The sequence below is a fragment of the Vipera ursinii genome (assembly GCF_947247035.1).
Source record: "Vipera ursinii genome assembly, chromosome: 2".
NCBI classification, from domain to species: domain Eukaryota; kingdom Metazoa; phylum Chordata; class Lepidosauria; order Squamata; family Viperidae; genus Vipera; species Vipera ursinii.
This window is the reverse complement of record NC_139513.1, coordinates 262,315,064-262,341,992: the sequence shown is the minus strand read 5'-3', so window position 1 is coordinate 262,341,992 and position 26,929 is coordinate 262,315,064. Positions and strand designations below refer to the sequence as shown.

Genomic DNA, 26,929 nt, shown 5'->3' with positions numbered 1-26,929 from the left:
GTTTGAAATAATTAAGCAACTTGGAAGCCGAAGAAGGAAATTTTGCTACAGGATAGCATTAGACCTACTTCATGAACCACTTAAGAGGCAATTGTAAAGTTGGATTTCACCATTTTATCTAATTTTACAGTGAAGATTTAGCATTGCAGTGCTACACTATTTTTACTTTTAAAGTGAGTAGTGAATAATGGTAATTATAAAAGGTAAAGGTAAAGGTTCCCCCGCACATGTGTGCTAGTCGTTTCCAACTCTAGGGGCCAGTGCTCATCTCAGTTTCAAAGCCGAAGAGCTAGCGCTTGTCTGAGGACGACTCTGTGGTCATGTGGTCAGCATGACTAGATGCCAAAGGCACACGGAACGCTGTTACCTTCCCACCGTAGTGGTCCCTATTTTTCTACTTGCATTTTTACATGCTTTCGAACTGCTAGGTTGGCAGAAGCTGGGACGAGTAACAGGCGCTCACTTTGTTACGCACTCGGGATTCAACCCGCCAAACTGCCAACCTTCTGATAGACAAGCTCAGCGTCCTAACCCACCGCGTCCCTACTATGGTAATTACTATGGTAATTATGGGGAAAGGTAAATTCAAATGAACATATTTAAAGATTTTCTGACTAGTTAGAAAGGTGATGTTACTTTTTATTCAGCCATCACAAGTATCCCTTAAAAGTAACTATACATATAATCCAGTTATTGAGGTTACTAGCTAGTTATTTCTTCCTTTGAACATAAAATGCAGCCACAAATGTAACGTATATTTGAAGAGTTTAAAATAATTTATTATAATATAGATAAAATAAACTATAAAATGTGTTGGAGTATTCATTCAAGTTTTACATCAGTAGCTTCACACAGCTAATATTTGGTATACGATACTGGCCAGCAGCATTCTGAAATATGCCCAATGCTACAATTCCTATGTTTTATGGATCATACGCAGTTTAGCAAACTATTACCTTTTCTTCTATTAACGTATCTATTAATATATTAATACATTTATGCAATAGTTCCTTATCCAAGCAAAATTTTTGGAAGTGTGGAGCTCCAGAAAACAATTGTAACTGGGTTACCACCAATCTTTGTATTCCCTTCACCTCCCATTTTCGCATGTGAAAGTAAGGTTTAAGGTGTAAATGATTTCATCTAATAGTATAGGAGGAATGTCAGAAGGAAACTCACATAAAGATCTTGGTTAATTAACTTTCTTGATGGAAATAATAAAAGAAATCTAATAGGTAGATAACTGATGTTTTGGGAACAGCCTTTGAAGAATAGCTAGCTGAGAAACTGAGAAATTGTAAAATGACCATATAGAGCAGTCGTGGTGAACCCATGGCATGCATGCCAGAGGTGGCACTGGAGCCCTATCTGTGGGCACGCGTGCTGTCGCCCCAGCCCCGCCTATCCCCACGGCCCTCTCACCAGCAGCCCTCCTGGAGTCGCCCCTGGGCACGGCCCACACAGATCAGTGCAGTCAAGGACATGGCAGCTGGGCAGCAGGGACAAGACTGTCCTCGTGCCCCAGAGTGCAGATGATGCTGCGGTGTGCAGGCGTGGCTGCCATGGCACTGCAGGGCTGCCTGGGCAATCTGCTGCGGTGGGCCATGGAGGTGATGCGGGTGGGCAGGGGCCGAGCAGGCGGGGCGGGAGGTGGAGCAGGAGGGCAGTTCTGGGGCACTTGGTCTCTAAAAGGTTCGCCATCCCTGATACAGAGGAAATAAGGAAACGATCTATCTACTAATATTTTTGTAGCATTTAGTTATAACCTGCCTTTATTTTTTTTATAAATAACTCAAAAGGGGTGAACAAACACAACCCTCCTTCTTCCCATTTTCCCCACAACACTATCCTTGAAGATGAATTCAGATGAGATAGTGACTTAGGCCAGTTATCCTGCTGGTGTTCCTAGAACAGACATGTGTCACATGATGTCGCCCGATGTATCGTAACTTTTCCCCCATTGCCAGCAATGGGGGGGGGTGCAGTTTCCTTGTGACGCATCTGGCCCACGAGCCGGCAGTTTGACACCCCTGTCCTAGAACTACAATTTCCCTATTTCTAGCCGGATGCCTTAACCACTAGACTAAACTGGCATGTAACTTGGTGTTAGGCTTGAAAATATGCAGCTTGCTTTTTTCACTTGCTAACTCTCCTATTGCAGAGGTCCTGATAAGTACATACATTGCCTCCACGTAATTCAGATCTATCATGTTTCTCAGTCTATTCCATGGAACTGGGGTGACTCGGGCCAAGAGGTATATGCATCTTTTGGCTCCAGTGGAATATCTGTTAATCTTCTTCTCTACCTAAATATACAATGCTGCAGCAGCAGTCTTAAAAATTGGATTAAATACCTTCTTAACAGAAAATGGAGAATAGAACAACATGAATAGGAAAGCAATTCAAGTACACAGATACTGCTGGACACACATCATACTTATTCTGGTTTTCCAACTTTGAACAATACTGATTCAAACCTTAATGGTGTTTGGTTCATATCATTAATTATACTACACTATAGTTGGTTTGTGATTTAAAATCTGGGAAAACTGCGGTGTATGATCACTATACATTAAAAAACAAGTCAAATCAAAGCTGCTTTTGCACTGTTTTACTGAAACTGAAAAAGATGTGTATCAAATGTACACAATTTTATAATAGTACAAAATGTTTTCTTTTTGAAGGACAAAGTATCAGTTACATTCACCAAAATTGACACTGAATAAACCATTTATTGCTAGTCCAGTAATAAAACAGTAAGTTCAAACTTTGCATAAATAAGAAAAAAAAAGTTACCTGAACAATACTGTAGGGAGATGGACATTCATAATGCTATTTACAAGTAGCCACAGCACATATCAAGCAAGTAATAGGTGTTGAGTTGCATTAGAATTGTCATCCTAATACAAATTAAGATTTTAGCTAGTAAACTCCGAAAGGAGTAGTTTATACTGAGTTTGCACAAAATGAGAAGTTTTAGAATCAAACCCTTCAGTTGTTCTAGCTAGTGTGGAAGAGCGAGTCTTCATTGCATCCAGCAGTAGCTGAGGAATGCATCCTCTTGCTCTTCCTCCTCTGGCTGGTTCTCCTTCATAGCACTGATTCACAGGTATCTTTTCTGCATTACAACTTGTCTTCCATCATTTCCATAAACCAGAGAGTTAGTAGTTCTTGACAAGTAAACATAAAATCTGGAACTTGCCCCAAAATAAATTAAAGATTCATCAGGAACGGAAATATTTAAATAAAAAATCAGTATGGATATCAGTGATTAACTTTCATTTAACAACACACCTATTTCTGCAAGGAAGTCAAACCACAAATGGTGATTGAGAACTAGTGTAAACGTGTTTTACTTGCTTGCTAAAAACCATTTCCATTAAACTATCCTAATTAAAGGTTACCAAGTGGGATATCACTGGGATATATTCTCTCACTTAAAAGAGCCATTAAAATTGATCAAAAATGATAATGATCAAGGAACATCGGTGCTGTTGACCAACTACCACCTCTACAGGCTATGCCCAGGCGGCCAGGCTTCACAGCTGATGCAAGACCATCCATCTGACCAAAACACCTGAGATTTTTAACTTGATGGTTTTAAATCTGGAAATATGGCCTCTACTAGGTACATCTGCTTTACAGCCTATTTTCCGTTTTCAAAATTGTGATATTGAGTAACATAAACTGAAGCACTCCAAAAGGGGGTCCTAAATGTAAATGTGGCTCAATTGATTTAGCTCAGTGCCCAAATCATACTTAGATCAGATGTGGGTAACTGCCAAAAGCCATTCTTAGTCTCTCATTTGTTTTCTGACTCTGTGGAGGGATGATCTTGGCTATTTTCCTGCCCTGGAGGAACAGTAATTTGTTTTACTCTGAGGGATTTATATGCATAACATACCAACTTAGGCTCAAAACCATGATGAACATTGCAAAGCAACCGTAGATTGGTCTGAAAAAACAACAAAAAGTTATGCAACTTGTATTTCTCCTCTTAGTATGCCAATGAGAATATTGTAACTCCAAAAAAATAACAGTCTGACACTCTTAGAAAGCTTGCGTAGACTATTTGGAGCCCATTTTGTAAAATGCATGAGTCAGAACAAACTAGAGCCCATGTAAAAAAATAAAACCCATATTTTTCATAGATAAGCATCCATTTATGGCAGACAAAGGAAAAAAGGAATCAGGAAACTGGATGCAAACTATACACTCAATGATTCTCCTAGGATTTTTTCCAACAATTCACTGTTTGAATATTTATCTTCCTTTGGAAGTTCACAGATCTGTCATTTCTTTTCATTTTTCAATGTGCCACAGTTGCTTCAAGCTTCCGTCTGTTTTCAAACAGCTTTCTTGGTACCTGTTCCTTGAAGGTCTTGCAAATTTATTTTTGACCTTTCAAAACAAAAGGTACACCAATTCAGAATTGCAAAAATTTTACATTATATTTTGTTGGATGATGGGCAATAGGATACGACCCTGAGATTGTGGCTCCTTCCTTCTTACCTATTGTGGATCATGTGGCTTTTAACCAAGTGCCCTTCAGCTAAGGCAGCCATTAGAGAGAGTTCTCCCGCCATTACTGTAGCACATACAATTTTAGCAAGCTGACGGGCGTTTTCTCCAGGGTTATCTGCACTTGCTCCTTGCACACCCAGCATCTGTATTAAAAAGGAATACAAACAATAAACAAGCTGGAATATGTTCAATTCGAAGTCCCTGGCACTTTACACAGTAGCAAGCTGTACAGGTAGTCCTCAACTTATGACAGCAATTATTTCTATCGCTAAACAATGAGGCCATAAAGTGTGATGACATGTGACCACATCACTTAGCAATGGTAATCCCTACAGTCCCGGGTGCCATATTTAAGTAAGGATCGTGGATTGTTAAGCAAGCACCTCCTTGCAACTTCCCGCCAGCTTCCAACAACCAAAGTCTGTGAGGATGTTGGCAGGCAGTTGCTACTCCCACGTGGCTCTTAAGCAGGCTGGAAGACAGGAAAGCAGCTGCAGGTGAGAGAGGGTACCTAAGTGGTGGGGCATGTATGACACAAGTGTGGAAGGGCTCGGGATATCTGTTGCCAGGTTGGGGAAAGGGTAGAGGGTGTGTGTGAGTGGTCAGAGAGGGGGAGAGGATGGGGGAGACTTACCTGATTGGCTTGTGAGCTTCCCTGCTAGCTTCCCTGTTGATTTTACTTGCAGGAAGCCAGAAGGGAAGCTTGCAAATGAGAATCACATGACCACAGGATGCTGCAAACATTTTAAGTGCAAGCCAGTTGCCAAGCACCCAGATTGCAATCACGATTGAAGGGCTGCTGAAACAGCTTGAGCTATTAGAAACCACCACTCATTCAGCATCCTTATAACTTTCAAGAGTCACAATTTAATAGAGGACTATCTGTACTTACATGTGGTTCAGTGATTGGTAGAGTAAAAGTAGAAGGAATAACACTGAAGTACTTTTTGGGCTCAAATTATGCTCACGGTCAGAGAATTCTTATTTTGATTTTTGGTCCTATCAATCACTGAACACAGCTGATTTCCACAAAAATGAAAGATCAGCCAAAAATGATTCCCTTCCCAAAATAGAAAGTGGTAGTTCAAACTACATAAATTTCAGATTTATGTTTTCATACCTGCAAGCAAGCTTGCTGGGGTAACAGGTTGGTTCCTCCACCCACAGTACCAATTTCTATTGACGGCATTGTGCAACTGATGTAAAGATCTTCGTTGGTAGGCCCAACAGATTCCATTAATGTAATACAGTTTGAGCTGGTGATATTCTGGGCTGCATCCTGAAGTCAATACAAAAATGAGTTTATATTAGCATTTAAAGGTTTTTAAATGCATAATTTATCACACAGTTAAGTAAAGGGATATACCTGTCCACATGCTATGTACATGGCAGTGACAATGTTAGCTGCATGAGCATTAAAGCCACCTATGCTGCCAGCCATGGCAGAGCCAACCAAGTTCTTGTTGACATTAACTTCAATCATAGCTTCTGTGGTTGACTTCAATATCTAGAAAAAAATTCACCAAGACTCTGGTCAAGAAGGAAGTCTATGTTCAGAAAGAAAATATTTTCAAATGCAATTGTTAGTAGGTACACTCAGGAATCCAGACAACATCAACCATTGTATTACTTTTGACCACCTCTATAGAACTGGAGTGGGAGGCAAAATTTTATAGCGGTTCTCCTTCTTCCTGAGATGATTGTTTCAGTTTGTGTTGGTGGGAGGAGAGGTTTTCCTAGAAATGTCTACTTTGTGGTGTCCCATTTTCTAATGACATCTACATGAAACCATGAGGGTAAGTCAGTCATCCATACAAAGTCTGGTGTCATTAATATGCTGATGTTCACCTCAGATCTGGACCAATAGGTAATATAGTAGAAGTGCTTTCAACGTCTGGATAGTCAGAACAAATACCCCCCCCCCAACGGAAAATGAGTCTGAGTTTGTAGACCAAATTAATATAGAGACACACTATCTTTGATTCTGAGTGGAGATGCACTCTCCCATTCAGAAGTGGTTTAATTTGGGGAGCACAGCAGACAGTTTCCAGTGGCAATTCAAGGTGCTAGTTGTCATCTTTAAGGCTTTAAGTGGCTCCAAACCAGGTTATGTTAGGGACCATTTTCTCTTGTATTAATCTGCCTGTTTAGTAATTTCAAACAGTATCAACTCTTTCCAGGTTCTATCTACCCAAGATTGCAGAAATAGGCAGTTGCTGCTCTCATACTTTGGAATTCCTTTTGCAACAAGGTCTGGTCTAATCCTTCCTTTCTGGATTTCAAAAGAGCACTTAAGATCTGGTTATTCCATCTACTGCAGAAGGACAGTATGTTCTGAAAGAAGGTTGGAATTTGGGAGAGACCTAATTTTGTATATGTTCTTTTATCATTTTGAGGTTAACAAATTTATTTATACTACGGATAGGCTTTTTGTTTTTGAAAGGGGTGCTTTTTATTTTAAGCAGAATTCATTGTTAGTTGCACAAAATTTTCAGAAGGGCAGCAGACAAACAATGCACGAATCTATGTATAAATAAATGAGTTTGGAACTGGGAAGGACATAGATAAGTCAAGGATGAACTGAAAGTAATTCAATACAACAATTTTCATGTTTCACTAAAACAATGCGACTCACATAGCATATACTCACTTCTTTAACAACCTTTTGTGGAATAACTGCTTCACAGACCACAGATTTCCCTCTCCCTTCTATCCAATTTATGGCAGCTGGTTTTTTATCTGTACAATAGTTACCACTAATAGCTACAATGTGGAGGTCAGGAAATTCTTCTTGCAGCCTTGTAAGTGCTTTCTCAGCACCCTGTTTGGAAGGATTTAGAGAACAAGACACAGAGAAACAAAAACATTAGACTATCAGTTTAATGCTGGCTGACTTCTTCATTAAGGAACTTAATTAAGTATAAGCTGTGGGAACTGTAATTTAAAATACTTCATGTAACTTGGCATTATGTAGCATCAGACAAGAAAGTAACATTTTTACTCCTGTTAGTGAAGGATTAGAAGTGGAGTTGTGTGGTAGCCACTCCCATTAGTGGCTGTTGACGACCAAGGCTCTTAATTAAGATTTGTCTGGTTATGGGTAGAATCCATGGTGTTTACTACTGGCAGCAAGGGATTGATTAGAGTGAGTTTTACGTGGAAGGCTACCTACTCTTTGGATAAAAAGCAAAACATTATAGGAAATAGTCCAGTCCCATCATGAACTGAGTCCAGAAAGAAAATTGTCAGCTAAAGGGGCTTGCAACCAGCTTGCAATTACAGTATCACAAGATCTCATGTCATATGATCGCCATTTGTGACGTTCATTACCAGCTTCTAATAAATAAAGCAAGTGGAGAAATAGGCAGGAGGTTGCAAATGGTAATCACAGGTCTTTGCAACCATGCAGGATTTGCCTAAAAATGACAGTTGGGACTGTTGGAATTGCTGCTATAAGTTGGCATCATCACACAACATTGTGCCTTATGACCGCTTCAGAGTTCCTGTTCCCAATTACCATCGATAAACAAGACTACCTGTGCAGGTAGATTTTATTAGTGAAGATTCATTATTTGCATTCATATATCCATGGTTGACATATATCTGTATATGTCATTTTTAGCAATCAATTTTGTGTTTCAATGATTTTTGGCACAGTTCAACATTTTGTACATGTGAACAAGTACAGAATTGGCCTAGACACAACACCCCCCCGCCCCGTCTAATATTCCCAAAGTTACATTTGTGTTGCAATGTTTCCCAAATAACAAGTTCCACCAATATATGAATCCAGTCACTGAATCTGATAAGGTAGCACAAAATCAAACTTGTGCAATATAGGCAACCCACTTCACAGGAAACGGATGCTGTAAGAATAGTTTTTAATAATAATTTTTTAAATTAAAGTTTTATGAAAACACCACGGAATAAAATATATCTCACATTATTTTAAATGCTCCATCTGGACTCCTTTGGATGTAATCGATTTGTCTATTATTTTGGCAGGATACCCAATAAAAATGTTGTCTCTATATCCAGAATATGCTATATAGCAGACATGTTAAACACAAGGCCCGGGGGCCAGATCCGGCCTGCGAAGTGGTTTCATGCGGCCCGTGAAGCCATCCTGGAAACAGTGAGGGAACGGCCCCCACTGCCTTGGCCCTGGCCCAGAGACCCTCCTTCTGCCAGAGACCCTCAGATCTGTCCCACTCCTGCCCAGGCCCCCATAGGCGCCCTTGATGCGAACGATGTAGAGCTGGCCACACCCACCCAGTAGGCCATATGCACTCTAGCCACGCCCACCCAGTAGGCCACGCCCACCCGTTCCCTTGAGGGCAACCGCAATGCTGATGCAGCCCTCAATGAAATTGAGTTTGACACCCCTACTATATAGGAATCTGTTACATTGAGATTTCATTGTAATATTTTCTTGCTGGCGTAATACACAGGAGAAAGGGAAAGAGAATTCTAAATACTTATTTTTTTTTGTCAGGTAATTTGTATAATGATTTATTTGTTTGTTTGATTTTTATCCTGCCTTTATCATTTTTACAAATAACTCAAAACTGCCAAACATATCCAACACACCTTCCCCCTACTGTTTTCCCCACAACAACCCAAGGAGGTAGGTTGGGCTGAGAGTGATAGGACAAATCACCCAGACAGCTTTCATGCCTAAGGCAGAACTAGAACTCACAGTCTCCTGGTTTCTAGGCCAGTACCTTAACCACTACATCAAATTGGCTAAAATTACAGTATTACAATTAAAGTATTCTCAAAGCAAAATTTACTTAAATGCATTCATTAAAATCTAGAACTTACTTTTGAAATCATGTTCATACCCATTGCATCACCTGTTTTAGACTGGAAGCGAATATAAAGGTTGCGGCCAGCCAAACCAATGTGAAGCCGTTGCAAACGAGCAAATCTATAGAGAAGATATTTGATTAACATATTGTCTCACATTCTTTTTTCAGGTTTTTATATAAAATGCATTACCCCCCTCTTCTAGATTATATAAAATGCTAACCTGCTAGTGCTATCAAATGCATCTTTTACTATCTTAAATCCTTCTGGTGTTTCAAGCCAAGCCTTCACTTCTGCAGACTGGCACGCTGTGGGTAGTCTTACTATAGGTCCTCGTGTCATTCCATCTGCTAGAATACGGCTACTAGCACCTCCAGCAAGCTGACATATAAAAATGATAACAGGATGAGTCACTAGCAGATGCATATGATCAAGAACAAAAACACTTTTAAGAATTGCACATGGTTATATTCAGTATTGTGCTACTAGACTTCATCTCACAGAACAAAAGACTTCCTCTCCTTTTCATTTCTCCATAGCCACCCAACTCTTCACTTTTAAGTTCTCCCAAACCCCTGGAACACATTGTGCATGAAGATGCCCATGGACAAGGAAAACTGGATTCCACCCACTGTAACTGCACTAAACAAAACCTTATTAGCCCTGCTTACATCATCTTTACTTACACATATTGCTCTGCATCCCCTGTTTGTGCTTGCCACCAGGCATCCTTCAGTTGTTGCCATTGGTACCTGAAATTCTTTCTTGTCCAAAAGAAGTGGGCCAGCCACACCCACAGGAATTGGCATGTATCCAATCACATTTTCACAGCAAGCACCCATCACCTTTAAAAAAGTCAACTAAATATTAAAATTTAGTTTGCTATATTAGGAAATATTAAATATATGACAGGTATAGGTATTTGGGATTTAGAATACCTAGTGCATGTAGAAGAATTAAGTAAATGTACCATTTTATACCTGCATATATTTAGACAACTTTTATATGTCAAACGTTACAGGCACTGTGCAACTGTCTCTAAGATTTAGATAAATACAATAAAATTCAGCAAAATCTTCTTTAATGTTTCTGTGTCAAATTTTCTTAAATCTTATAGCATGGCCTAGTTAGAAATTGAGACCAAGATGTGAAATACATTACCATTATCTTGAAAGAAACACTCCAAAGAGAAGCATTCATTTATGTTTGCAAGGACTACTGAAGCAACAATAAATTTGAAATGGCATTATCATCGCTGACAAAACATACTGTAGAATGTTCAGTATTAACTATCTAGCTTTCTGTTTGACTGCAAACCCCCATGTACCACTTGCAATCAAACTAGGTGAAACTCCAGATGAAAAAGTTTAAAATACTGAATATCATTATGTATGTTTCAATTTATATAAGATATATTTGCCTATCATTCTACTCACCAAAGAATAATTATAATCCTTATAAGGAAGATACTGTAATGATGAAGGCTCGGGAAGCTTCTGAGATAACATTTGCCTACGAATGGATACACCACGTTCCTGAGTTTCCATCAAAGCTTCCAGTTTATAAGCAGGAATATGCTTTGCATTAATTAAACTAATAACTTCTGAATCAGAGAGGAATTTAGCACCCATCTGAGGAAATAAAAATATTTGATTGCGATATAACTTTTACAATTCTTCCTCTTTGCCTGAAGCAACTCACATGATAGAACAAATACAGGGTGCAGTATATTGAAAAACTATGAAAGAGAGGGTGTGCTGATTGAAAGCTATGTCAAAATGATTGAATATCATTAATAAAATATTTTATCACACGTGTGCATCTTGTAAAATGTACATTTCTTTTGACTGGATAGAATGTTACATGTCAATCTAGTTTAAGATTTACTGTAAAACAATATACGATACAAAAGAAAGAAGTTCCCAATACAATATATTGCCAAAATAACAAGTAAATCATCATCTAAAAGCCTGTTTTTTGTACCAAAATATTAATAAACTACTTTATGTCTTCATTTGCTTTTCTTTTCTTTTTTACCTTGGCATTCTGAAGTATACAAAGACATTCTTCAACTGACCGCATCTCTTTAGGCAATTCTATTGCAGATTCTTTTCTGTTATTGATGAAGGATGTTTCAGTAGAACTATCACCAACCACAAATACAGCCTTGGCAGGCGATTCTGATTGGAGAGGCTTTATAGTCTCATCTGCATAAAAGTCAACATTGAAATCTGAGGAATTTATCAAAGGTTTTATGTTTCAGGCTTCAATATGAACTTTTTTTAAAAAAACAAAACAAAAAAACAAACATACATATCAACAAAAGATTACCTTTTCCATCTTTGGCAACTTGAGTATCACCCATTTTTCTTAAACTGGGAGTGTTTTTTAAAGGAATAGACTGTTTTCTGCAGCAATTTTCAGGAACTTTTTTCTGAATCATTATTGGAGATATTATTGGATTCTTCAATGAAAGTGTGGATTCCATCTCTGTTTGTTCAAAAAAGATGTATTTGACAGCAAGTAGAAGAGCTAAGCCAAGTGTAATTGTTTGTTCAATGTCCATACTGGCCATTCTAAAAAGGATGAAAGAAAACATCTTTAAATGTTTGTCTATTCTCTTTCCTCCTCTCTACCCTGCCATGATTTTCTAATACATGTTAATTGGTGGAATTCCTACAGAAATGATCGAAGGACAATCATTGTAATTTGATCATTTTTATGCCTGGAAATGCCTTAAGACACCTTCCCTCTTTTAAAGTAAAACCTCTGTCAAATTCACCTCTTAGTAAAGTAACTTCATGAAAATGTCTATATAGTGTTCTTCATAACAATGTATAGAAAGATGCTGTGAGTGGAATGTTTTCTTGCAAAGTGTCATGTACATAAGTGAAACTACAAGGGGTTATCACTTAACAATTGTCCTGTTTAGCAACCACTCAAAGTTACAATGGTGCTAAAAAAGTAAATTTACGACCAGACCTGGCATTTACAACCATTGTAGTGTCCCCACAATCACGTGACTGACATTCAGATGCTCTGTAACTGGCTTCCAATCAGCAGTCAATAGAGAATCGAGCAATAAAATTGCAAGTCACTATCACATGATGTCTCACTTAACAACCCATGGCAATTCCCTTAATGGGAAGCAATGTCCTAATCACTGTTACATGACGTTTCACTTAGTGACTGTTTCCCTTAGCAATGGAGTTGCTGGTCCCAATTATAAGCCTGGTCAGGGAGGATTCCCTGCAATATAACTAATCATTTTTAACCCAGATTTCTACCTTTATTGATTACATTCTCAAAATTACTCAGTTTGGATTAATTAAATATTAGCTATTCTAAGCATATACTCTTTCTCCTCATTGTAGACATATTAGTGGACTATTGCAATTCTGGTAAATTAAGAGAACATGCAAGACCAGTTAATACCTAAATTACAGAAACCACCACCAGAAGGAAGGCTCAGTTTTATACTTCAATAATTATTTGTTATGTTACCAACAAAATAATGGAGTTAATATTAAAGATCTTCTCACTCAGCCAGTATTATTAATATGGGAAGGAATTGTATTTCCCAGTGTTATTATTCTGGAAAAGTTATAAGACTGTGTGGAATATTACCATGCTATTGCTACAGTGAATGACTAAAGCCATCTAGTCAGCATATACATAAGTAGAACAAATATAAATCCAAAAGTATTACACATTCCTGATGCATATTTATTGGTTCTTGAGACTCTTAAAGGAAGTTTTCCCTGCAGTTTTTCTCCTGAAAGGCTTCTCTTATCCATAGAAAAATGCTAATTTTCCATGAACAAAGGAACTCTTCTGTGGGCTGGAGTAGGAGCAGGGCTTTTTTTGTCATAGAACGCTCAGAACGGAGTTCTGGCACCTTTTTCGGATGGAACCTTGTAGGATAGGCAAGACGGGTTGTATGACATGTGTGAGTTCCGGCACCTTTTTCTTTTACAAAAAAGCACTGAGTAGGAGATTGCATAACTCCACAGGCTGAAGTAAGAACTTTGCAGATCAGTGATCTTTCAACCCTGATGTCAGTCATTTGGCCAATTAGATCTGAGGATAATTATATATACTGGCCCGGGAAAGATTAATGCCCTATTATTATCATCACATTTAAGATACTGGTAACAGGTCAAATATTCTTAAAACTTCTCACAGAACACATTCTGTCAGTCCTTCCACAATAAATCTTAACCACGGTGAAGCAGATGCCACAATGATAAAAATGTTATGATGAAACATACCTAGAGAGATAAAATTGCCACAAAGAAACATTAGGCTCTATTCGCTTTGGAGTATTTTCATCCAGGCCCATAGCTATTTCCGTTGTGCTGTTTTGAGCAGAGGGTTCTGCTATCCAGCGACTGTGAGCATGAACAAGAACCAAACCTAGAGACTTAAATTTAAAAATTTAAACTGGTTAAACCGATCAGTTCAACTAGGAATATGACTCAATCAGTGATCAGTACTTAAGCATTAAACATATCATTAAAATAATGGCACAATACTTTTATTGGATATATTATCATTCCTATAAAAGCTTTACTTATTAAAAGGTAACCTACATACTCTTTTGTTTTTACCTTTGCATATATTGTCAAAATTCAACTTCTTTAAAGGATTTAAAATATTCAGTTTATTTCACAATTACAGGATCTAAGAAAACAAACACTAACCATAATCATTTTGACCCTCTGTGTTACAGGATTTGGTTTGTTTTCTTCTTCTTCCAGAACACGTGCAAAGTGACTAAGCTGCCATATTGGATGTCCTTCACGACTCTCCCGTGAAAGCTGAGGAAGAACAGAAAAAAGTTATTCGGTACATTTTTTATTTATGTCATCCATAAGAATAAGGTTTCATACCACCATTTCAATAGCTGAATAACATATTGAATGTCAATTTATATATTAATATTTTGCACAACTGTTTTATGAATCATAGGCACCACTGTATAAGATTAATAATTTAATTATTCATAGCAGCACTACAACCTGTGAGCAGAACTAGATCACCAGGATAAGAATGTCAGAATTATGAGCAACCCATACTCAGTTTAAGAATTTTGAAACACGAAAAACTGGTTGTTGAGCTTTTCCTTCACCCTCCTTTTCTGTGCCATGTTTTTTTTAAATTGTTTCTCTGAAGGAACTAACTGCAAAATAAGGGAACTTTAACTATCAATAGTTTGCATTCTGAACATTGAATATATAGTTTTTAAAAAAAATCAACTATAAAATGGAGAAAGCCCAAGCAGAATTTATATATTGTTGGTTTTAATTTTGTCCTGAAGCATATAATTTTCTCAATATAAACTATGTTAAATATAAGTAAATCTAACAACTGCAATATTAAATTATAATAATAAAGCCAGCTAAATTTAAAAATGCCCGTAGATATTATTTAATATTTAACCATCAATATATACTGATAATATGGCAGGAGTTATGCAAAATATTTTGAGTTCACTGCATTTGTATATAATTAGCCTAACCCTAATAGACACCACGGGAAACATCCCAATATGAAATTTTTCAGAATCACAAAACTGACTAGATATTGAACTGCACAAGTGAAAATACTTCTATGTACAGCTTTTACTGACTTAAATTGCTCAGAAAATCTTTCTAGAAGATTCTGCCTCTTAAAAGTATCTTGGAACCAAAACATTTCTAAAATGATCAACAGTAAAAGAAACAGAGCGCAACATGGTTATACTCATTCCCCCTTTTTATTCTTAAATACTAAATTAAAGTTATCATTATGCAAAGCTTCACATTTATCTACCTATTCTCTTAAACATAGGTGAAGTTTCTGATTTCATAGAATTTCGACAGGAATGCTTTTGCAGAATATGACTTCTTTGTGATTATAGAAAAGTAAACTATATGCATAATTCAAAAGGAAGATTCATGCATCTAATGGAATTACATATTATACAATTCTATAATATTATACATATTATAGAATTATTTTCAGAGATGTCCTTATTTTTTCCCCTTTCTCTCATTTTGTCTCTATATTACTAATTAATAGGTCCACATGAGAACCCTTTTTGATAAATTTCTCCTTCTATTCTGGAAATAAGAGAGGCCTTGTTTTCATTTATAAGAGCCATGTTTTCATGAATAATGGGTTTTATTTATTTATTTATTTAATTCGATTTATATACCGCCCTTTCCCGAAGGACTCAGGGCGGTTTACAGAGTAATTAAAACAAGAGATACAAAAGTTAAAAGCAATTTAAAAAGAATTACATCGATCCCTGAAAAAATAAAAACCCCAATTAAAATTAAATTAAAATTCTCAGCCTGGGCCAGAGAGCTCGAAGAGCCAGGTCTTCAGGTCCCAGCGAAATGAGCGGAGGTCGGGGGCAGTCCTAAGCTCCACGGGCAGCTGGTTCCAGAGGGCAGGCGCACCCACTGAGAAGGCCCTCCCCCTATGTGTTATCCGCTGGCAATCTTTTACCAGTGGCACTCTGAGAAGACCCTCCCTATGGGAGCGCACTGGACGAAGGGAACTTGATGCTGGCAGCAGGTGTTCCCTCAGATATCCCGGACCCAAGCCATTTAGGGCTTTATAGGTCATCACCAGGACCTTGAATCTCACCCAGAGGGCAACCGGGTTTTCCTAACCTCATATTAAATGTGTATTACAGTATCTCACTAGGTTTGTATTATCAATCCATTCTAAACTGCAATTTTTCATTTGTCATGAACCCCAGTAATTTATATATGTTCAAAAGATTATTATACTGCTACTGCTCTCTTACCTCTAACACCAGTGACACACAGGCTGGAAAGAAGGTCATGAAGACAAAATAGTTGGCAAGAACAGACATACAGCCAAAACAACACATGATTTCAAGCTGTCTTACTCCTGTTAAAGAGATCATCAAATAATTAAAATCAGATTCATGTTACCATGAAAAACATCATCTGGAGTCTGCTTCAATATGAACAAAATTGGGGAACCTCAGAACGTTTACATGTAATTCACAGCAAGATAAAGATAGAGAAGTCAGATAAAGAACTCAGAATCCAAGAAAAGATGCTAGAACTCATAAACTCAAACTTGCAAATGATGACTTGCCTCATAAAAATAGGCAAAAGTAAGCAGAGGAGAATTTAGCTCTTTTTCATTTTTCATAAAATCTGTATTCCATGAAAAATTAACACGAGCCTTATTATGTAGGTACAGTTAACATTTAAACAATGCTTTCAAAATATTTTAAAATTAATGTGTTGTACAAGAAAGATTTTCTATGTTGAATGAATACTTCTAACATCTGCTAATTAAATTCTGATTCCTTCAATATTACCGTGCATACTTCAGTAAACAGCGAACTCAAGCAAGCTATGTTAAATGGTTCTCCTTAAAAATTTAATTGTTTTCCTTGTGATTGTGTATATTACAGAAAGCCAGGAATTTGTTTAGCAAGGGCAAAATACAGATACGGTAGTCCTTGGCTTTCATTTAGTAACTGTTCAGTTACAACGGCAATAAAAAAGTGATGACCATTTTTCACACAACCATGGCAGCATCCCTGTGGTCATGTGATTAAAATTCAGACAGTCCACAACTGGCATATATTTGTGACAGTTAACAGTGTCCCAGGGTCATATGATCACATATTGTGATGTTCTGACAAGCAAAATCAACGGGGAAACTGGATTCACTTAACAGTGTTACTAATTTAACAACTACACTGATTCACGTAACAATTGTGGACAGAAAAGTCGTAAAATGGGGCAAAACTCCCTTAACAACTGTCTACCTTAGGAATGGAAATTTGAGGGTCCACTGTGGTCGTAAAAAAGAACTGTATGTCATTGATATGGCAAGAGCACAAACAGTTAACTTCTTCATTCTCTACATAAGACAGGAATAGAATTTTAAAAACCTTTCTGAAGGGAAAAAAAAAGATCTTATAGAACCCAGAGGAACAAGCCCTACCCAAACTATGGCCTGATTTACTGAACATAACGTCTCCAGTGGGGAAAAATACAACTGAATACAGATTTACTGTGCAAATATTTTTAACCTTAAAAATTAAAATTCTGCATTCCTAAAAATTCCCAGCTTACCAGACATTGTGCCAACACCAATAACAAGACACTCAACAAGGGCATCAAGTGTAAATGTAGGGCCCAGGATTGCCATTCCACGCGAAATATTCTCTCTTACTTCATCCTACATATAATACATTAAAAGTGTAACTCAGCTAACACAAAACTGGAAAAACGATGTTTATTCACCTCCAACTGACGATATTGAACACGTTATGCAAAATAATGGTTTTGTTCAATGCATTATATAAGTATGCTTTCCATTATCCTGGGTACTTTTATATATAATGCAATTATATGCTTTCAATAGTAAAGATAGTCTTGTAGATATTAAAACAATGAGACCTTACACAAGTATTCTTTTCAAATTTAAAATATGTTACTAAATTAGATAACAAATACTACTATATCCAACACTTGCTTATAGAAGAGATACTCTTACTGTTCACATTTGGCATAAAGTAGAAAGGTTATAAAAATGTAAATAATATGGACAAACACATTTACAAAATAAAACTGGGTGCATTAAAACATATTTTAAAATTTCAAAGACTATAAATTTTATTCTTTGATACTGAAAGACATTGCTTAGGTGGACATTCCATAAATACAGAGCAATTATGATTTTTATGACTATTTATCCTATTTTACCTTGCAGATTAAAATCTCCATTATTGATTTCATAATATGTAAAACGGTGTCCTCACCCACTGTAATTATTTCAACAGCCCAGTAAGAACTTTTTCAAAGAATAAAATATCAAAACAGTCATTAATACTTGTCATTTTAAATGTTATCATTTTTTCAAGTGTACTCCAGACGCTGATTTCTTTCATTATCTTTTACAATGATATTGTTTCAAATAATTTGTTCAACTTTTTTCAATCTTCCCATGATCATTTGAATATATTATCACACCTGATTACCTAATGATATGAAACGATATGGCATGACATGATTACCTAATGACATGACAAGATATGATTACTTTTGAGGCTTTTAAATATATTTTATTAATTTGATCTTTCAAATATAAAATTAATGTTTGTTATTCACTTTGGCTATATCCAAATTTCTATTTTAGCATTTATAGCATTATGACTATAGGTAGTCCTCGACTTACGATCACAATATTGCTCAATGTTCTGTTGCTAAGCAAGACATTTGTTAAATGAGTTTTGCCCATTTTTATGACCTTTCTTGCCACATTTGTTAAGTGAATCACTGCAGTTGTTAAATTAGTAACACTGTTGTTAAGTGAATCTGGCTTCCCCATTGACTTTGCTTGTCAGAAGTTTACAAAAGGTGATCATATGACTCTGGGACACTGCAACTGTCATAAATATAAATCATTTGCCAAGTGTCCAAATTTTGATCATGTGACCATGGGGATGCTGCAATAGTTGTGTCAAAAACTGTCACTTTTTTCAATATCATTGTAACTTTCTACGGTCACTACACAAACAGTTATAAGTTAAGGACTACCTATATTAGTCTGAGCTATAAAGCAGTGGGCAACTCAAAACCAGTTTATGAAAAACTGAGGGAATTTTTGCATTGTTTCTTTTCTTTTGTGCCCCCCTCTCACCATCATTCTACAATCTGCAATATTATTAGGTAAAGGTAAAGGTTCCCCCGCACATGTGTGCTAGTCGTTTCCGACTGTAGGGGCCGGTGCTCATCTCCGTTTTAAAGCCGAAGAGCCAGAGCTTGTCTGAGGACGTCTCCGTGGTCATGTGGCCGGCATGACTTGACGCCAAAGGCGCACGGAACGCTGTTACCTTCCCACCGTAGTGGTCCCTATTCTTCTACTTGCATTTTTACGTGCTTTCGAACTGCTAGGTTGGCAGAAGCTGGGACGAGTAACAGGCGCTCACTCTGTTACGCGGCACTCAGGATTTGACCCGCCAAACTGCCGACCTTCTGATCGGCGTCCCATGCAATATTATTATGTTGATCTATTTATCATGCTAAAATTGCAAAAGAAATTCAATTCACAAGCAAAACTGGCATTTTCTTTGATTACTATTGTATACATCTCTATTTAGCAGCCATACTGAGATGAATCTACTCGTTTGTATTTATCTAAACATCAAGGTAGCATCTCAAGTAAGCTTCTTTTGCATAATCATAAATCTCTTAAACATTAAACAATCTCTTAAACAAAATATACTCAAATTAATCTAGGCAATTATATAGGAATTTTATTTTTACTTTAATTGGTAAAGGATTCTATGTATTACATTATAAGATATTGTAAATATTTTTCTCAATGAAGCTGAGAATTTGGCTGACCTGTGAGTTGGAACTGAGTGCAAATTTAGCTAATGCACTAGCTCTGGAGAGGTCAATCAGAAGCAAGAAGAATGGCAGCGCTTCACTGAAAGGTATAAAAAGCATATTGTTAATTAACATGTTACATAAGCATGTAAAAACTGGACATACATCTTGATAAATATTTCAATAAGATGGCTAAATAATTTATTGCAAAACTAACGTTCAGAGATTTTTAACTGAAGGCATTTGTTCAACATTTCTCTGCTATACTTAGGGCAGTAATGGGAAACTGAAGTCACAAGGCCAAATAGCATAAATAAATAGCATAAATTATAAACAATAACAACAAAAATCAAACACAGGGGCCACCAGGGGGAACCTTCCTAACTATTTAGAAAAATTGCTTTCAGTAGTCGTTGAATTTGAATTTGTGCATAGCTTTCAATAGGATTTTGTGGATTTAACTTTTGACCATTTAAAAGTGAAGAAATACACAATTTTGTGCCTCATCTCTTTCAAATTATGTTATTGTGTAAATAGGGGGAGTCATATTAGAAGCAGTGCATGAGTCAATTAGGTGTAGCTTTACACATGCAATTATCCTTTTAGGATATGAAATGAAATTATTCTGACGCCAAGTTTCAAAATTAGACTGCTCTTAGAATAGAATAGAGCTGGAAGGGACCCTGGGGGTCTTCTAGTCCAGCTCCCTGCTCAAGCAGGAGAACCTACATCATCTCGGGCAGGTGATTGTATAGATGGAGTGCCCACGATTTCTGGGGGTAAGCTGTTCCACTGGTTGATTGTCCTCACTGTCAGGAAGTTTTTTTTCTTATTAAACTGAAGCAAATTTTCATACATATACTTAATACGTACTTCAACCCTGTCAATTCTTTATCAAGGAAATGAATCACCACTGTACTGAAGACAAAGCTTGAGAAGATTGTGAACAGCCCAGCAATACCTGTAAAATATATATAATCTATGTAATAAGCGCTATACAGAACAGTACTTCTCTACATACATTAATCTAAATCTTTACTCTGAAGCAAGTTTATCCAGATAAAATAGTACCATGATCCTGTTACACTGTTTGCTTTAGATATACTGTTATACAGTTATCCTGAAATATTTTAATATGCAGAGCATTTTGTTACTGTAATATTTTTCTTCAATTTATCAAAGAGTGTTACCAGCCCTTGAAATCTGTATAATTATATCAGTATAATTCAGTGAGGACAATCATCTTCTGATGGATCATTTTCAATTCATTCTACAGTTCTGAGCAATGGACAAATTAGAATTTGTCTACATGGCAGAATTCAAAAGCTTAGTTTTTGCTTCTTCACAAGACCAATAGTTCTTTCACCTTAAACAGCCTATGTAAAATATATCAACAACAGGTTTATCAAAGATTTTCATAATTGCAAGATGGAATCAGAATGAGCATCTATGCAAAACAATATATCTCAATTCACAAACGTATAAAATATGCAATGAATTCCAGCAACACCAATTTTTTGTTTTGGAGTATTTTTAGGACACAAATTTAAAACTCCTTTGTATATGTTATAGCCAATTTGATTAGGGTATAGTCCAGGGGTCAGCAACCTGAAACAGTGAAAGAGCCACTCAGAACCGGTTCCCTCACAAAAGGAAAAACTGGGAGCCGCAAAAAAATGTGTGCGCATGCGCGTACATGCACGCATGTGCAGAACAGGGTTTGACTGAAGAGTGGAGGCAAGGCGAGATATGCACCTACCCTGCATATTTGAATTGATTGAACTTTTTTAGTCCCACTTTTTTTTTTGAACTGCACATGGCAGAGGACTGGGAGCCGCAGGAGATGGCTGAAAGAGCCGCATGCGGCTCCGGAGCTGCGGATTGCAGACCTGTGGTATAGTCAAACCTGATTCATACACATGCTTGTTTTGCTCTGATTACCATCTTAAAAATAAAAGTATCTTACCCAAAATATATTTTGAGCCAAGTTGCTTCAAATTTTGAAACTGGAAGTATATATAAAGGATTGCTATACATCGTGTGATTGTCAATATTATGATATCACTGCTCAAAACATCCTGTGAAAGGAAAACATTTTATTTTCAAAATGAAAAACACTACATTTTTGAAATCTGTTAAATACTTTCTCAATGTTTCACATATATAACATTTCAGAAATATAAACATCCTCATAATAATGTTATTAAAAGAGTAACCTTTTCGTAGACACACATTTCCAAAAATTAGTGACATTTTTTTAGTCAATTGCTAATATTAAAGTAAATATTCTCTTCATTCGAGCTTGACTTCAGTTAGTCATATGGACACTATATGGGGTATTTCATTGACTTCCCAATCTTGTCTATAGTCTGAGATTTCCCAATTTTAAATTTCACTCAAATCTGTTTTGCTTCAAGGATAGTATAGTAAAATAACAAAGTAATTTTTAAAGTAACTTTAAAGTCTTTACCTCTTCAAATTTAGGGCATTCATAATTCCAACCACAGATCTTATCGTTACCAGTGAACATCTTCATAGACATCATACAGATGGTAAGAGTTACAGTTCCCACAATAACTTCCCATGGGTGAGAGGCCACAAAAAGGCCATGCATTCGGAAGAGTCCTGACAGCATTTTCAAAAGTATTTGCACAAATCTAGGACTAAATCCAAATAAAAAATCTTTCTTATTAGTTATATCAATTATATATTTAGGTAACAATATAAATTTATGCTCCACACAAGTTTGGCTGATAACTAATCAATATTAAAAGTATATTTGCTATGAACAAAAATGATTACAGCCTATCTTTCAGTTAAATTGAATGGAATCCACCTGCCCCCTACAATTGACTGGTAGTACATCTGAATCATCGGTAAGTGGAACTTGAATCATATTGAATTGAACTTGAATCATACACGACTTTTAAACTTAGAACCAGGGAGTTTCCTTTAAAGGGAATACTACCATGTCATGCCTGCTTGAATTTGGTATCACACATCTCACTCCATCTGCAACATCACACAGACACTTTACAGTACTACCCCAGATCTTGTCAAGTTAAAGTTCCAATTATTCAAATGTCCTCTCATTTGTTAATTTGCTTTATGTCTGCGTGACATCTGGGAGATCATCATTCATGCAAAGACTGCCAAATATGGCCTGCCAGGGACCAGGATAGTTTTCTCACAGAACTATATGAGGCAGCATAGCAAATATACTTTATCCATAACACTAAGAATGAGTCCACAATATGTACATATAATAAAAATACTGAAACCCACAGGACGCCATCATCAATGTTTGATATACTGCATACGTTTGTAAGTTGCCCCAAGATGAAATGTGCAGCACACCAATCTAATAAACAGACTACAATGCACAGCCCAACAACATTCAAGTACTAACAGAATCAGACTAAAAGATTCTTATTCCTAGTGGAAGAAAATATAACCATTGCATGTACTGTGAATCTGTGGCACCAGGGACCTTAATCATACTATTGTAATCAGATGAAAAAATGCATGAGCCAGAAAGTCTCAGTTGATTATTCTAGGGCCTTTCATATGCTGCAAAATTTACAGCATCTTCACCCCCACAAAAAAATCAGATGCTACAAATGAGATTAGTATCATTCCAATGTACTGCAGTGAAGAGTGTAGCTTACCTACTTCCTACCTACAATATTTCTGCCAATAACAAGGAAAATATAGTTTGGGGACAGAGTGAAAAAGGCTGTAAACCTAGAAAAGTGTCTTTTTTAATGTATATTTATTGGAGGGATTCAGTGTAAATGTTAGAACGATTAGCCAACAAATACAGTAAGAAGTTTGGTAAAAATAGAGGTGAGAGTTTAGTCTCAAATAAACTTTGGACATGAACTAAAACTAACCTGTTCTGAGTTAGGATTATATTGCATTTATTGCTTTATTAAATTATATAATTACACTAGGATGTAATTTAATGTGAAAATGGTTAAAATATTCTCAAGCTGAGCTAAACATCTATTAACTACACAGATACAAACCTTGCCTTTTTTTGGGGAAAAATATAGAAGTAATTTACCACTGTTTTCTTTCAAAAAAAAAATTAATTTCTCAGTCTAGCCTACAGCTCTGGCATTCCCTGGTGCCCATTCAAACAATAACCAGGCCTTATTTTTCAGGGTCTGTGGGCCACTTGCTGCAATGCAGTTCAGAAAAATAAAATAAAAATCTAACAACCTTCACAGCCAGAACAAGGTATTTTACATGTCAAAAAACTGGAGGTAAAAACCACAAGACGTTTACAAAAAGCGAACGTCTGATAGACTTCTTCAGCAAGGCTACTTTATTAGCATTACTGTACTATCAGCCGCATCCATAAAGCATCTTTGCTACATAGTAACCACGTTGGTGCTTTAAAACGACCACACGCCTTTTAACCTGCCATCCAATGACCATTTTTTTACCAATCGCCCAGTACTATTGATCTAATTGGCATTTCCGCTATGCTTTTTTCTCTATTCCTATTTTGACTTGATCAATCAGTTTCGTCTGAGGCCGAGAATATAAACCTAGGACAAATACTGCTTCTTGATGTCCAAAAAACCGTGCTTAAGAAAAGCACTCTTAAGAAGCCGGAACAGGCCGTCGTGGATGGAACAGTCTCGAGGAGGCCACGACCTGCATCTCTCCAAGGCGGAGGTCCGTGGGAGAACCGCACGGGGCGGGGTGTCCACCTGGGACACACCGTTCCGACCACCCCAGAACTCATCGTGACACCCAAGGCAGGGCCGGGGACGAGGTCCAGGCGCCCAGAGCCGTGAGCGATGAACGAACGGCCCGACCACCCGAGGGATCTCCATCCGTTCCTCCCCAGCCTACCATAGTTCCAGGGACGCCCCCACTTCGCTCAACGAAGAAGGGGAAGGCAGTTGACTCCGCGCTCCTGAGCGCTTTTCCTCTGAGGCAGGAAGAGAGAGAGAGAGGGGGGGGGGGCTCCTTGACCGACCCAGCCTAGAAAGTCCCCTCCGGTCGCGCAAGACTGGCCGGAGCGCGCCTGATTGGAATGGCTCTCCTCATCCCCAAAATTACGGTGACCTCGCCCATAAACCAACGCGCTACAAGATAACCAGGCCCAAAATAACACTTTTGAGCCAACCAAACAACCAGTACCTCTCTCTTAGAAAACGGCTGGGATGGTGAGTTGAAGCCGGCAAGGCGCTAGCCTCCTTTCCTCCTCGCTTATTTGCCGCAGACTGAAGCGGCCGCCCTCCCCGCTACGCAAGGACGCCCGGCTCTCCACAGAGCTGAAGCCATCGGCCGATCGTGCAGCCAATAGGAAGCGTTCGCCGCGCCCAGCCAGGGATACGTCACCCTTTCTGTCACTGTAGCAACCGGTCAAGGAAGCGGCATAGCGCTCGACAGATCAGGAGGGTGGCACGCGCCATCTCGCCACGGGAACAGCGACCAATGAATCACAGCCAAAATCTCCTCGAGCCTCCTCAGTGGCCCACGGTCCATTGGCTTATTTGCATGTTGCTTCAGCGAGCCAATTGGCTTTCCGCTGGTCAGCGGGAGAGAAGAATGCTCCGAGGATTCCGAATTTCGATTTGTAGCGCAAAATCGCTTTTCTATCTTCCCTACAATATAATAATATATATCAAACCGAGCTAGCATTGATTGGCATTATTATTGCCATGATAGTCTGTCTACTTGGCCCTGCTTTTTCTCCTGTTCTTTATGACCAGCTTTACCACACTGCAACATTGGAATCTTTCCTGTCACTCAGGAACAACTCTGTTCTGTGGCTTACTATATTCTTCTCTCTGGTTTTATGTCCATATGTCTGACTGATACATGCTGCAAAACAATTACGTTGTTGTTAGCAGCGAAGTCATGTCCAACCCATTGCGACCCTACGAACAACGTTCCTCCAGGCCTTCCTGTCCTGTACCATCTTCTGGAGTCCATTTAGGCTCACGCCTACTGCTTCAGTGACTCTATCCAGCCACCTCATTCTCTGTCGTCCCCTTCTTCCATTGCCCTCAATCTTTCCCAGCATTAGGCTCTTCTCCAGTGAGTCCTTCCTTCTCATTAGGTGGCCAAAGTATTTGAGTTTTAGCTTCAGGATCTGGCCTTCTAAAGAGCAGTCAGGGTTGATCTCCTCTAGGACTGACCGGTTTGATCGCCTTGCAGTCCAAGGGACTTGCATGAGTCTTCTCCAGCACCATAGTTCAAAGGCTTCAATTCTTTGGCGCTCAGCCTTTTTTATGGTCCAGCTTTCACTGCCATACATTGCAACTGGGAAGACCATAGGCTTGACTATAAGCACTTTTGCTGACAGGGTGATGTCTCTTCTTAATGTTAAGTTTCAACCCAACTTTTGCACTCTCCTTCTTCACCCGCAACAAGAAGCTCTTTAGTTCTTCTTCACTTTCTGCCATTAGAGTGGTATCATCTGCATATCTTAGGTTGTTGATATTTCTTCCAGCAATCTTAATTCCAACTTTTGATTCATCTAGCCCTGCCTTTCTCATGATGTGCTCTGCATATAAGTTAAATAGGCAGGGCGACAGTATACAGCCTTGCCGGACTCCTTTCCCAATTTTGAACCAATCAGTGGTTCCGTGTCCAGTTCTCACTGTTGCTTCTTGGCTCGCATATAGGTTTCTCAAGAGACAAATAAGATGGTCTGGTACTCCCATCTCTTTAAGAACTTGCCACAGTTTGTTATGATCCACACAATCAAAGGCTTTAGCATAGTCAATGAAGCAGAAGTAGATGTTTTTCTGGAACTCTCTAGCTTTCTCCATGATCCAGCGTATGTTGGCAATTTGATCTCTAGTTCCTCTGCCTCTTCGAAATCCTGCCTGTACTTCTGGTAGTTCTTGATCCACATACTGCTGGAGTCTAGCTTGTAAGATTTTAAGCATAACTTTACTAGCGTGAAAAATGAGAGCAATGGTGCGATAGTTTGAACATTCTTTGGCACTGCCTTTCTCTGGAATTGGAATGTAAACTGATCTTTTCCAATCTTGTGGCCACTGTTGGGTTTTCCAAATTTGCTGGCAAATTGAGTGTAGCACTTTTACTGCATCGTCTTAAGATTTTGAATAGCTCAGCTGGAATACTGTCACCTCCACTAGCTTTGTTGTTGCTCAGCTTTTCTAAGGCCCACTTCACTTCACATTCTAGGATGTCTGGCTCGAGGTCAGTGAACACCTCATTGTGGTTAT

At 38.0% G+C, this 26,929-nt stretch overlaps 1 protein-coding gene across 2 annotated transcripts; it reads right to left on the bottom strand.

Annotated features, from left to right (window-relative positions):
* Positions 1–2,497: 2,497 nt before the first annotated feature.
* Positions 2,498–24,991, bottom strand: HMGCR (3-hydroxy-3-methylglutaryl-CoA reductase). Of its 2 annotated transcripts, none has more exons than XM_083357280.1 (20): positions 24,867–24,991; positions 22,180–22,372; positions 21,676–21,787; positions 20,583–20,670; positions 19,725–19,809; positions 17,448–17,553; positions 16,133–16,239; positions 14,037–14,153; positions 13,605–13,756; positions 11,665–11,909; positions 11,371–11,540; positions 10,770–10,964; positions 10,020–10,178; positions 9,557–9,714; positions 9,349–9,454; positions 7,175–7,345; positions 5,891–6,031; positions 5,645–5,803; positions 4,513–4,667; positions 2,498–4,401 (listed from the first exon to the last, which is right to left on the bottom strand). In XM_083357280.1, the coding sequence occupies exons 2-20, from the start codon at positions 22,342–22,344 to the stop codon at positions 4,347–4,349; spliced, it is 2,646 nt and encodes an 881-aa protein (XP_083213406.1). In that variant the 5' UTR covers positions 22,345–22,372; positions 24,867–24,991; the 3' UTR covers positions 2,498–4,346. The 2 variants fall into 2 exon arrangements, with proteins under 2 accessions (XP_083213406.1, XP_083213407.1); XM_083357281.1 differs by lacking the exon at positions 24,867–24,991 and adding an exon at positions 24,576–24,654.
* Positions 24,992–26,929: the final 1,938 nt, after the last annotated feature.